At 50.5% G+C, this 13,757-nt stretch overlaps 1 protein-coding gene across 5 annotated transcripts in view; it reads right to left on the reverse strand.

The window, feature by feature from the left end:
* Positions 1 to 13,757, reverse strand: part of Ca7 (carbonic anhydrase 7) — a 17,235-nt gene continuing 3,478 nt past the window's right edge. Inside the window, exons 1-7 of one of the 5 annotated variants that reach the window (XM_052727373.1) lie at positions 8,939 to 9,083; positions 6,266 to 6,463; positions 2,469 to 2,587; positions 2,008 to 2,103; positions 1,843 to 1,905; positions 1,209 to 1,364; positions 1 to 769 (exon numbers count right to left, since the gene is read on the reverse strand). In XM_052727373.1, the coding sequence (XP_052583333.1) occupies positions 647 to 769; positions 1,209 to 1,364; positions 1,843 to 1,905; positions 2,008 to 2,103; positions 2,469 to 2,587; positions 6,266 to 6,463; positions 8,939 to 8,978 (795 nt within the window). In that variant the 5' untranslated portion in view covers positions 8,979 to 9,083 and the 3' untranslated portion in view covers positions 1 to 646. The other 4 variants (XM_052727376.1, XM_052727372.1, XM_052727374.1 and 1 more) reach the window with 4 other exon arrangements.

Genomic DNA, 13,757 nt, shown 5'->3' on the forward strand with positions numbered 1-13,757 from the left:
TTCGTTCCATGAATAAATGAATTTATTTGTTAGTACATGAATGGGTTGTTATGTAGGTGGCTTTGGTGGCTGGGTAAGGACAAAGGGAGATAGTATATAAGCTATATAGCCAGGGCCTGCCCGTGGCAGCAGGTGGCTGGAGGAGGCCACATCACCTCCAGCATCTGGGTGCTGTTTCAATGGCCTGGCAGTGAGGTGCATGTATGGCAGAGGCCTGCAAAAGAGGTAATGCAGAGTGGGCAGCTCTGCCCACCTCTAATTATTGCTTGAGTCTTTATGGCAGAGACAGCTGCTACCCCAGGGAGCTGTGTCTTGGCCATCACAGTGTGAGCTCCAGTTGGGGCTGCCGACACAGCCAGCAGGGAAGACAAGAGGATGTTCCCAGGGGTCTTTGGGTCTTGGGGAGCAGAGGCGGCCCAGGCTTGGACCCCTGCTCAGTTCCTGTTCTTTCAGCCCCCAGAGCAGCAGAAGGGTACCCCCAACTCAAGAGTCTCATCAAGAGCCCTCCAATGTGGCTAAGGAGCGAGCCAGCTGAAGGAGGGCCCAGAGCACCCTCAGGGAGTGAGCCTCAGATGGTTTGGTGTCCGCTGACATGGAAGCCCTTGGGAAGATGGTGCCCCAGTGGCTGGCTGGGCAGGTGGGAAGCTCAGGCCTGGAAGGATGCTTTGACCACTCGGCCCTTCAGCGGCTGGGGTGGCCGGAAGTTGTTCACCATGTGGATCCTCTCATCATCCTCTGAGGTGAAAAGCAAGCTCCGAAATTTCTCCATCTTAAGACAAAAAGGATGGTCAGGGCAGGGATGGGTGCTCTTTTCCTCTATAGTCCCAGATGCTGCTCAGGGAGCTCTACCCTTCTGTTTCTCCTGTGTGGCTTCACTCTCCCTACCCTCAGTTGTCTGTTTCCAATGGGCCCCTGAACATGGAACTAGAAGGCTAGTTCCAGTCCTGTCTAGCTGAAGCATTTGGGCAATTGCAACTTCCTGACTGCAACACACTAAGAGTGATCCCAGGATCAGGCCTCTTCCCTTCTCGCCATGGCGGGGACCTCAGGACTAGCAACCGAGCTTACATCAATCAACGAATCTTTGGTTTGGTAGTCAAAGATGGGAGTCAAATGGGAGGGCCCAGACCACATCCTGGTGGTTGGAAGTTACCCTGCCATGGCTGAAATCTGATTGCTCTTACTCCTGGAACTCTGGGAGAACTCACCTGCCTCTCAGAAATTCTGATGGGCTCCCGGAGCACAATCCAAGTAACACTCTCGCTGAGCGGGGGTGTGGTCAGAGAGCCAGGATAGGTCCAGTAGTGCCGGCTGGTGGGCAGGAGGCACTTGGGGTTGAAGTAGTTGAACTGAGCCTTGGTATCCTGGGCAGGATGGGAACCCAGGAATTAACACAGAGCTCCTACCGAGGTCAGTCCAGCAGCTTCCTTGCTTGTTGCTGTCAGCAGGATTTGGGCCTGTCCTTGACATGATGATGCAAATTGTGGGCAAATATCTGTGACCCCAAATGCCACCTCCCAGCCAGGGCCAGGCCCTCTTGTTTGCTTACATGTAAAAGCTGTGGCTTTGGGGGCTCTCTAGTCATCATTTTCATACCCATGCCTTTGGATGCCCTCGCTGGGGCTATGCAGCAGACCACCATCCATATGATCAGTACTTTATACATACCCTACCAGGTTGTATGCTAGGCACCCATGGGTGGTGAAGAAGACCCTCATCCTGGGTCTCAGCCAGAGGTGCTGCCAGAATGCAAAAGTGAATGGGCCACTCCACGAGCCAGCCTCACCCATCCTCTCTCCCCAGCTGGCCGCTCTAGAAAAGAACAGCAACCCCTGGTCTCACCTTAAACCGAACCATGTAGAGTGCATCTGTCAGGCGGTTCATGCTGGGGTGCTCATCTCCTGTCTGTCAGGGAGAAGACAGTATGAGCCTCCAATGCCTTCATTCTAAAACTAAGGGCACATGAGCCTCCTATACCCTTCCCTGCCCTGGGAATCCACCACCTACCTCCAGGAAGACACCAACCACAGCCAGGCCATCAGGGGCTGCAGCTGCCTCCCCAAAAGTGCTGTACTTCTTGGCATTCCAGTGAACCAGATGTAGCTGGAGAGGCAAAAACAAGCCAGGCCAGGCCAGGGCTGAGCGCCTCCAGAAGCAGCAGAGGCATGAAATCAGTCTCCCCTTGCTCCCTCTGAAAGAGGTGGGGCTGCAAGCCTCCTAATCTCAGGATCCTAGGGAGCCCCAGAGAACAAAGGTAGCATCCATCCTAGTCTGGTTCCTTCCTAAAACTCCAAGATGTGTTCAGGAGTGTGGACAGCATGCAGATGGAAAGGGGGTCTCTCCCAAAAGCCAGAGGTGCACTTACACATGCTTTCCAGAGCCCTTGCTCCAGGCATCCTTGAGCCCCACACTGTCCCATACACCCCCCTTCCTCAGGTAGCAGAGAGATGCAGCAAAAAAGACCTCACCTCACTGGGGAAGGACTTGCCATCCACCGTGTGCTCTGAGCCCACATCATGCTTCTTGCCCCAATGGAAGTGGAGTTGCTTGAGACGATAGGGCCCTTCCAGGGGTCCCCCAGTCACCACTGTGGGTAGAAGTGGGATGTGGCAGTCCATATAGGAGAGCACTCAACTTGGTGAGTGGTAGTGCCAGGACCCAGGCAGTCCACATAGGGATTTTGTGTGTGTGTGTGTGTGTGTGTGTGTGTGTGTGTGTGTGTGTGTGTGTGTGTATGACGTTGAGGATCAAACTCAGGGCTTTATGCATGTTAGACAAGCACTTTATGGATGAGCTACATCTCCAACCAAGGGCTCCATACTTTATCTATTTTGACCATGTTGGAGATTGAACCTAGGGCCTCAAATATGCTAGGCAAACACTCTACCACTGAGCTATATCTCTGACCCTTTTTGGACTTTTTTTATTTTGACGTAGAGTCTTGATAAGTTTCTAGGCTCAATTTGAACTTATTATTGTCCTGCCTCAGCCTCCAGAGTAGCTAAGGTTACAGGCCTATACCACCAAGCCTGGTTAGGGGCTATAGTTTTCATGTGGAAAACCTGCTGGATAGGACACGGGTCTGTCCCACCAATTCCTACAGTCTGACCCCCAGTCTGGGTCAAGGCAGAAGGCATGACAACCTACTGGGTAGCTGTTCTGATAGAAGGGGGATTTGCACTGGTCTCTCCTCCCAGCTCCTGCCAGATTTCCTGTAGCCTGGGCTCCTGCCTCTCAGATTCTTTGTTCCCACTAACAATAGGCCTCCCTTGTCTGGGGCCCAGACCCAAGGTTGCGTTGGAACAATTATTTTGTCTGCTATCTTAGTAGCTCAGGAGGGACAGAATTTATTTTTGGATGAATTTTATCTTACTTTTACTATTTATTTATTTACTTTATTTTTTTGAGACAAGGTCTCACTGTGCAGCTTCGGCTGGCCTATAACTCACTATGTAGAGTAGACTGGCTTTGAACTCACAGAAATCAGCTTGCCTCTGCCTCTGAATACTGGCATTCAAGGAGAATGTCACTGTGCCTGGCAGGTCCTATTTCATAAAGAAGGAAAATGGGGCAAGATTACAAAGCGAGGTGCTGAGCTACAGTACAAGCCCATAGCTTCTGGTCCCAAACTCCTGACCACAAACCAGGTCGCATGGCTTCCCCGCAAGCTGGACCCTTGCCAGATCATGGTATTGCCTTGGGACAGGAGGCCAGCCCCTTCCAGGGCCATCCCCCGTACAAATGGCCTCTTTGGAGGGCCCCAGCCATGCTGATTTTGTGACGTTCTCACCTTGGTAGCTGGTGATCTAGGGCTACCCAGAAGGCCTCTTGAGACTGATAGAATTTCCAGCTGAAAAGAGATCTGTTGGTGGAGAGGCCCTAGCTAGGCCTGAATGTGAGCTCCTAGATCAAGTGACAGCTCTAAGCTCAGAGTTCTACCAGGCCCCTTCATGATGGGTGATCAGGACAAGATCCAGAGGCCCATCTCTGCTGCCCTGCCTTGTTTCAGAAACAGGCCGTCTAGGGCCGTAGTACAGGTTGAAAAAAAAAAGAGTCAGGGCTGGGTGGCTCTCCACAAAATCCTAGGCTGTCTGTGGTTGGGAGACTTCTGGGTCCATCTGTAGTGCTCCTCTCCTAGAACCCTACAGGACGGTGCCAGAGGGGCATCTCCTTCTCACTCTATCTAGTTACAGATACCCTGTTCACTCTGGACTCTCTATGTATTTTGGTGCTCTGTGGATATCAGCCTACTTGACCTCCAGAGTAACCTACAACGGGTGGTGGCCGAGTCCCATCTGTCTTCCTCTTTCCACTGGCTCCCTGGCTCCTTAGGCCTGACAGGGAAGTGGAGCCCCAGCTAGGCCTCTTATGTGAGCCTTCAGACAGTTCTACAAATACTCACTAAAGACTGTTGCCTACGGTCTCTACCTAGGAATTTATCTCTGAAACCTGGACTCTGGTCCTAAGGCAAAGAGGCATGTTTGAGTTGAACCTTTGAAGGCTGTTCAAAGGGACAGCCATGAAAACTGCTCCTCCATAAACTGTCATCCAGGGTCATCTAGGGTCCCATGCTGCCTTTCTAAGGCTCTGGATAAAAGACTTTTCTTAGAGTTCAAAACAAGGTAATATATTGTCTCCCTTTTCTAAGGCCCTGCTAGGCTTACTTCTGCAGGAAAAACTATAGCTGAGTCTATTTCTTTCTTTCTTTCTTTCTTTTTTTTTTTACTGTCCTCCCAAGGAACTTAGAGCTAAGCAACTAATGTCTCTCTTTCTATGAAAGGTGGGGCTTTCTTTTCTCTTGATGTTCTCTTTGACAGATAAAGTCTCTTGAGTGCTTTCATTGAGTAGGGGGTAGGGAGAAGTAAAACAAAACAAAACAAAACAAACCAATATTTTCTTATATTAAAAAAAAACCCTAACAGGTTCTCTTCTTACCCCACTCTCTCCCTCAGAGACCTTGGGATGAGAACAAAATTTCTTCACTACAAAATACTCTTAAGGCCTCTGCCAGGGAACTTATCTTGAAATATTGGACTCTAGTCCTAAGGCAAAGAGGCCTAGGAAGGCACTGGCACAATTTCCTGCAGGCCTCACTCTGGCCCATGATGGTGAGGACCTCGAGGGTCATGGATGAGTTGGACAGACCTATGAAGCTGGAGCAGGTATGATCTGGACTACAAACTGCTTCTCCATAAATGGTCATCTTGACCCCTTGCCCTGTGCCAGGGACTCTGTGTGAGGCTGTTTCTAGGGTTGATATGAAGGGGTTCTTTGCCTTCTGCTCCTGGAGGTCTCCTAGGCTTTCTCCCTTCTGAAGCAAGGACAGAGGCTTACTAAGCATTCCATAACCCATCTGATGGGGGTGAGGGGTGTTTTAGACTGGGTCACTAGCCCAGGCTGACCTTGAACTCACTATGTAGCCAAGGATAACCTTGAACTTCTATCCTCCTGCCTCCAGCTCCAGAGTTCTAGTATGACAAGTGTGTACCACTGAGATGCAGGGGTTCAAACCCAGGGCCTTGTGCATTCTAGGCAAGCACTGTACCAACTGAGCTGTATCCCCCAGCCCCAGAAGTGTTGTGCATGCTGGGTAAATGCTCTTACCACTGAGCCTCAGCTATGGCAATGGGTTCTTGGTAAGACTAAATAATGAGAAGAGACCTGAATTCATTCATTCTTTCTTTTTTTGTTTTTATTTGAGATGGGGTTTCTCCATGTAGCCCTGGCTGTCCTGAAACTCGCTCTGTAGTGGACCAAGCTGGTCTCAAACTCAGAGATCTGCCTGCCTCTGTCTCCCAAGGACTGAGATTAAAGGCGTGCACCACCACCACCCGTCTGAGGCTGCCTGAGTTCTAGCATGTAGCCTGACACACAGAACACCTCAATCCCCTCCTCTTCCTTTGGGAGCCTGGCCTGATCACAAGGAAGAGGGCTTGGCCCTAGGCCACAAGCAGGTCAGTGAGAGGCTGGGAGTAAAAACAAACATGATTTGGAGCTCGGAGAGGAAGGAGAGGAAGGGAGTTAACATTTCTTGAGCATCTGTTTTATGCAGAACTACAATCATCACATCGGGGGATTTTCACTGCCCCCTCTATGACCCTAGAGAATACTATTGCTCCATTTTATGCAATGAGAGACTGGGACTGAGCTCTGGGCTTCACCACAGCAGGTAAGAGGTAAAGTTTAGATTCCCTACCATAGCAAACTGCCCCTCCTAAGATTGCCCCACCCCTGGTGAGGGCGTGAAGGGGACGAGACCACTTACCAGTTTTGTCATCGCTGTCATTGAAGTCCACCTGGACAGAGTGGCCATTGTTGGTGATGCTGAGGGACATGCAGGCCTCGTAGAAAAGCTCCAGTGGCTGCAGGCTGGGCGAATATACAGCCTGGCTGGATACGATGTTGATGGGTGACTGACGATCTCCCTGGGCAATGGGATACAGCTTGTGCCAGCTTGAAGGGCCTATAGGTAGGTAGGGAAGGGTCATGGACTCAGGCCAGGCAAGCTGTGGGCTGAGGGTCGCTCTGGGGGTGGGGAGGGACACAAGCCCTGAGTTCTAATCCTGTCTCTGCCACTTCTTGATTCACTTTGCTTTTCCTTGTCTGGGAATCAGCCTCCAAATCCCTCCCATTCCTTTCCCTGGCACTGATAGGAGCCCAGAGATGCACTGTAGGGCACAACCACAACCCAGAGGTAGTTCCAGATAGTAAATCCACCCAACCCCCAGCAAACACTCCGGGAGGCCCTTGGGCATCTGAAGCCACTCTACTCTACCCGACCCGATCAGGAATTTAGCCTCTTCCTGTACCCTGAGGAACTTAGTGCAAACTTGGCACTTGGAAGAAAAATTCAGATCAACCTGGCTTTCCGTAGGTGACATGTTTTCTCCTTACAACCACAACTTTATGACATGATGCTCATGCCATAGATGAGAAACTGAGGGTCAGTCATGCATGCTCACACATGCACACATGCACTGGTAGAAACACGTAGTATATGCATGGACTGCCTCTTCCTGCCTTCCCCAAACATGTGCTGAGAGGTCCATGTAGATCCTCCTATGTACATGCATGTATGCATGAAATATGCAGTGACCTGAACTCACCAGATCAGGAAGGTCCGAGCTCTCCCTGCCCACCAGTCCTGCTGATTATATCTGACACATACATATATGCATCCTCATACATAAACACCTCCTATTGGAATCCCAATGAAAGGACCACAGCGGAACACATACCCATGCACACATACACCCAAGAGTGCACACACACACACACACACACACACACACACACACACACACACCTGCATGCACACCCACAGGCACCCACCACCTGCCTCCCAGAGGCTCCATCTGCAGTGGGGAGGCTCAGCATCTCCCTGGGGAACATCCTGAGATGCAGCCTATTTTTAGAGCTACTGCCGGCTGGTGCTTCTCCCCCTTTTTGGCTTCTTAAGTTTTCCCGAGAAAACAGCAGCAGGTGCCGACAGAGCTGTGTCCCCAATGGATGACTCAGAATGGTAGCCCAGCCCTACTGGGTTATTTTTGAAGCCCTGTGAGCGCTGCCGCATTTGGGCACCTCTGTCCTCTGTCCTTCCCTCCCCTGAGCTGGACCGCCCAGGTCTGACTGGGTGAGGGGTAGGTACGTGAAGAAAGCAAGCTGTTCAGGATGCTCGAGGCACAGAGCTAGAGGACAGGGCTAGCAGGAAGGTTAGGAACAGGGCACTGGGACTACGGGGGTGGTGGTGGGGGGAGGGCACTTAAAAGCAGATCCAATGCATGCAGGGGAGAAGATGGTCTTTTATCAACCTGGCTTTTCTCCGCCTCTCTCTCCATCTCTGCCTGTCTCTGTCACCTTCTTTTACCCTGAATGTCTCTGTCCAGTCTAGTATGTCCAAATCTGAGGTCCCCCTGCCAAAACATGATCCGTTGTTTTTGGGGGGTCCCAAAGAGGACAAAACGGCAGCAACTACGGGATTCCCTCTGGTCAGTTGCAACTTCCTATCCCAGAACGTCCAGGACGTTCGCTTTCTCTCACAAAGTGACTATCCCTGGAAAAAGTGGAGCCGGAGGAATAGTACCCCCTCCAGCACTTGCTCCCGGCTCCACTTGCCCTGCCTGGGTTCCCTTCCTGACAGCCACGATCCTGGGTGATCAGCCTTCTCTGGGAAATGGAGAAGCCTTTGCTTGCCCCACACCCTATCTCTTTTTGGCAGGAAACACACCCAAAGGGAGCTGACCTGCCCCAGACCCACACTCAAACTGTCTGGCTCACTAGCCTCTTCCATCCTCCCTCTTCATGCTAAGGAAACTGAGGCAGAATGGAGGAGCGGTCCTCCTGGCTAGACCCAGTACCCGTGGCCTCACTCATTTAAGACGCGCTGAAACACTCTACCCGGTATAGACACCCAGACGTTCCCGTGTGTCCCCAAGTGCCCTCCCTCTTTCCTCGCGTACCAGCCTGCACCGCAGCTCGGACACTCCAGTGGAAACTCTCTCGCGGGGACATAGAGCCCAGTTCCCGGGAGGTCCCTGCATACCCGCTGTGCGCGCTCCCCGCAATGACACCCGCGCATAGCGCTGCGACGCGGCCACCACCACCCCCGCCCCCGTCGCCCTGAGCCACCTGCAAACGCTGCGCACGCCGGGGGAGAGAGAGTGTGGGGCCGGGTGGGAGCCAGCGCTGCAGTCCCGCGCTGCGCGGAGGCGGCGGCAGGGCGCGCTCAGCAATCCAGTGGTTCGCTGGCGGGCTCGGGGCGCAGCGTGGACTTTGCGCCAGGTCAGAGGAAGCAAGGCAGGGGTCGGGTTCTGGGGAACTGTGTAAGAGAGAGGTCCGGGTGGGTTCTGGAGCGTGGGGCTTGAGGGTTCCGAAAACCTGGTCGGAAGCGCGGGTTGCAGCGAGCCCAGCTGGATGAGAACCAGGGGTCTGCGCCTACCGTCGTCCTGGCCGTAGCCCCAACAGTGGTGGCCGGTCATGCCGCTGCTGTCCCCGCGGCGGTGTACCTGCCGGATCCGCTCCGTCCGCTCGCTCAGTCTGTGGCTCCGGCCCCGCTTGCTGCGGTGCAGCAGCCTCTTAAAGTGGCGGCAGGCGGGAGGAGCGGTTCCCCAGGGACCCGCCCCCCACCCCCCAACAATGCTGGAGAGGCTGGTCCTGCCCTGCCCCCACCCGCCCGCTGGCCGGTGAAGTCCCAAGTCGAGGTAGGAGGTCAAGAAGAGATAAGCCTATTCCTCATTTCTTATCGGCTGAGTCCCCACCACCCTCTTTCCTTACTGCCAGCACGTGTATGAACTCTCGGAAAGGAGATACCATCCATGCTGAGGACTACAGGACTTCACGTTGCGTCCTCTACCCCAGGCTTGTCCCTGAGCAGTCAACGCCTGGGGTTTGGCCCCCCAAATCCCCTGGAGTGGAAAAGAATGTCGCACTGACCAGCAAGTGTCCAGAACTGAAGCTTGGACCTGTTTTCCAGATGCTGTGGTGGGGGCTGTGTCAAGTTTAGGTCCTTCCTGCGATACAGACACCTCTACAAGCCACAGTGCTTACACTGCTGCTATGTAACAGAGCAGGCGACTGAGGTAGGGATAGGTGGGATGACTCACCCAAGGTCATCTAGCTAGAGCACCAGGGATTTATTCTCAGTGTGTCTCATTTCAGATCCTATGAGGACAAGGGGATCCTGAGGATATGAAGGTCTAGGCACCTTGGAGTAGATGTGAGGGATAGGCACAGGGTTGGCAGTCCTCAAACCCTTGGCCCAAGGGCAATTAGAGCCCTGAAGTAGAAGTAGGAAGGCATCAACCAGTGACCTGGGAGGAAGCTAGACCCACTGAAGACATTATGGTAGAATCAAGTATGAAGTCCTGCCTCCCAGCCTCCCTCTTATTCTCTGTAGCTTCCTTCCTTCAGGGACTTTCTGCCTGTGTTTCTAAAGTCTGCTGTTGGTGCCTCCTGTCTTTGCCTCTCCATAGCCATCCATGCACCTGCTGGGCATTTAGGCCCTCCCCTTTCTTGTCAAGGTACCTGAATACCTGCCTTGGCCCACCATTTCCCCACCCTCCAGCCCTGGTCCTTGCTGTGCCCTCCTCCTGGTATGTCTTCTGTCTTCCACCCACGGACTCCAGTAGGTCCAATCTGATTCATCTTAGCGTGTGGCCTTGTGCCAAAGATAGGGCTTGTTTCTGGCTAGGCCTCAGCAGGCAGTGTGGGGAAGATAAGCAGATGGGTGGATGGAAGGACAGACAAATAGTCGTACCCAGGGCCCTATGCCCCAGAGGAACTGACGAACCCTTTGTAGAATCTCTGCTGGTCAGATGTTGACCAGGGGATACTATTCTAGTTTCTGCTCTTGGTTGACCTTGGAAAGTATATCGTCTGAGAACTCATCTACCTGGCCCCCCTACATGTCTGACACTGTCTCAATTTCTTCTTCCAGTTCCCCAGATAAAGATGTTTCATTGATGGATAGCTAGTCAGCTGGGCTGACTTCAGTGATTTGCTAGTTCTGTAAAGTTGCCCTGCTTTAACCCAAGAGCAGGAAGGGGCTCTCAGTACAGATCTGATCTGACCTCAGGGTAGGGGTTGAAGACTCATGTTCCAGATGAAGCGTGCGGAGGGGGGGGGGGGGTGTCGATCAGCAACCATAGAGAGTCCATTCATATTTGTTTGTTTGAGACAGGGTTTCTCCGTGTAGCCCTGGCTGGCTCTGTAGACCAGGCTAGACTTGAACTCAAAGATCTGCCTGCCTCTGCCTCCTGAGTGCTAGGGTTAAAGGTGTGCGCCACCACACCTGGCAATTTCAACATTATTGAAGCTCTAGATCTCCAAGCCAGAGACACCACCTGCAGATTGGCAAGATAGTGGCCTCCAGTGGAGGTATAGCATCCTGTCTCCTAAAGTGACCAGATACCCATCCCCTGAAAGACTTACAATCCCCTTCAGGATCTGTGGATGGTACAGACTCTATTGACCCCTCCACTTCACAGCAGTTGAGGCTTTTTCTATATGTATTTATAATACTTAAAGAATGTAGTTGGGTGGCTGGATGGCTCAGTGGTTAAGAGCACTTGCTGTGCTTGCAGAGGACAAGTTCCCAGAACCCACAACTGTCTCTAACTCACATTCCACGTGATCCAACACCCTCTTCTGACTCTTACAGGCACCAGGCATGCAAGTGTATTCACACACATATTTGAAGGTAAACTAGTCATACACATCATAGGAAATGAGATAAAATAGTCTTTAGAAAGAATAAAATGGAGGCGGGACTAGAGAAATAAGTCAGTGGTTAAGAGTACTTTGTGGCTCTTGAAAAGAACCCGGGTTTGATTCCTCGCACTCACAACAGTCTGCAACTCCAGTTCCAAGGGGATCTGATGCCCTCTTCTCCCTTCCTCGGGCACCAGGCATGCAAGTGGTACACAAACATACGTGCAGGCAAAACGCTCATACACATAAATAAAATAAATGTTAAAAAATGAATAAAACTGGGGTGCTTCGCATCGATATGCATCCAGTATCACCCAGATAGTAACCCAGGGGAGACTTTTTGCTCCGTTTTGCAAAGCTCAGAGAGGTTGAGTGATGGGCCAAAAGTTCACAGTGAATGACAGAGTAAAGATGAAAATCCAGGCTGTTGGGTTCCTCATTCAAGCCTTTAAAATCACAGCAAGGAGAGGAAGTGGATTCTACATTTGTTTCTCATTTGTATAGACATATGCAAGGAGTTAAGGAAGGCAAGGGAGAATGTTGTATAGATTCGAGGGAGGAGACTGGAGATGGGAAGGGTGGGGAGGATACAAAATGCAGGTGGAAAGTTACTTTACTAACTAGTCCTTTGCACTTACACGGATTAGAGTACACACAGCGTACTACACCAAGTGAAAGATCCAAATGCTTTCTCTCCTGCAAGTCATTCTCAGGAACTTCCCCCTAGTTCTGGGAGTTTAGACAAGTACGAAGATCCAGTGACATCTGCCTTTTCAAGTGAAGGCCCAGTGGCCCCTGCAGCCCACTCAGGTCAGCCTGGGGGAGACTGTGCCCCATTCAGACGCCTCCAGTTTCAGTTACATGCTCTCTTTAAAGCCGAATTGGTTTCCCTGTTTGAGAGTTTACTCTTTGGTCTCAAAGACAGCAATGGCTTCTGGTTTTCACTATTTATGGTGCAGGGGATAAAGGATATGGGAATATGAGAAAGGGCTGAATTAAGAGAGTGTGAGCATCTTGAAAAGCCATGCCTCACTTATCACACACACCAGATCTCACTTCCCTTTCTCCAAAGTACAGTGTTTTTACTCTAGAAGAGAGTGACGGGGTTGCCCTGGGCTCGCCCATCTTCCAGGGATCTCTGTGGACATACATTGAAACAACAGATGCCCAATGCTGTGCCAAGATGCAGAATAATGCCTCCATCTCACTCTTTGATATATACAGGGCTTGTGGGCCAGCCTTGAGTCTTTTAGTACTAAAAAGAATTTCTTGGATTTGATCCATAGCAACACACACACACACACACACACACACACACACACACACACACACACAGACACACACACAGACACACACACCACATACAGTACCATATCAAGTATGAGTGTATGTGTATATATATATATATATATATATATATATATATATATATATATATATATATCGTGCGAAGTAATGGGCTTGGATTGTAGGCACAGATAAACCACGTAGATGTTGTTTATGCTCCCAGGAGCACACAGGCTATGTGACCTGGAGCAAATAGCTTCACCTCTTTGAGTCTGAATTTACATTTGCTTTATTTATTATTTTATAATACAGGAATAGAGAGCCTAGTAGGCCAAAAGATGGTCAGATGAGATATTAACTGTGACTTCTGGTACCCAGGATGCAATTCTCTGTCCCTAGGATTTCTACCCTTTCCCCTTTTGTGTAGTTTGTTGGAAAATTTAAAACCCCAAACATTTCAAATTACAGAGACACATCTCCACTGCAGAAACTTTGTTAGACTCAGGAAAACACATGCAAAAAAATTGAAATCGCTGTGCTGTCTCTCCCCAAGCATCACCATGGCTAAGACTATAGTGACTCTCAGGCCAGGCTTTTCTACTATGCATAAACAATCAAGATTATATATATATAGCCTTGTCATCAGCCTTTTAACTTACTGCCCTAAGTAAGCATGTCCCTGCTCAATTAGCCTTGGAGAAGTTCATGCTGACTCTTCATACATTGCTCTGGTATACCTTCCAGTTTTCAAAACTGCAAATAATATTGCACTGAACATCCTTATTCATTCATCTTTTGTGTGTGTGTGTGTGTGTGTGTGTGTGTGTGTGTGTGTGTGTGATGACTCCTTAGGATAAATGTTGAGAAATAAAATTACCAGGTTAAATGATAGACATATTGCCAAGTATCCTTTTAAATGAGTTATTATTGTGTGTGTGTGCTATGTGCGTGAGAATGCTTTTGGGCATGTGCCACGGCATATATGTGGAGGTCAGAGGACAACTTTGGGGAGTCAGTTCTCTCCTTCTACTGTTGGTTCTGGGGATCTGCTTCAGGTCACAGGCTTGGAAAGCACTTTACCTGCTGAGCCATCTTGCCAATGAAAGTAAGTATTTTATCTTTATTTATTTATTCTGGTTTTTTATGTATGTGTGTATGCAAGCATGTGTGTGTGTGTGTGTGTGTCCAGATGCTATGTGTATGTGTATAGGTCAGAAGACAGCTTTCAGGACTCAGTTCTTTTTTTCTGCCATGTGGGAAGA

This window comes from Peromyscus californicus, unplaced genomic scaffold, assembly GCF_007827085.1.
Source record: "Peromyscus californicus insignis strain IS unplaced genomic scaffold, ASM782708v3 Scaffold_8__1_contigs__length_139910024, whole genome shotgun sequence".
Taxonomy (NCBI): Eukaryota; Metazoa; Chordata; class Mammalia; order Rodentia; family Cricetidae; genus Peromyscus; species Peromyscus californicus.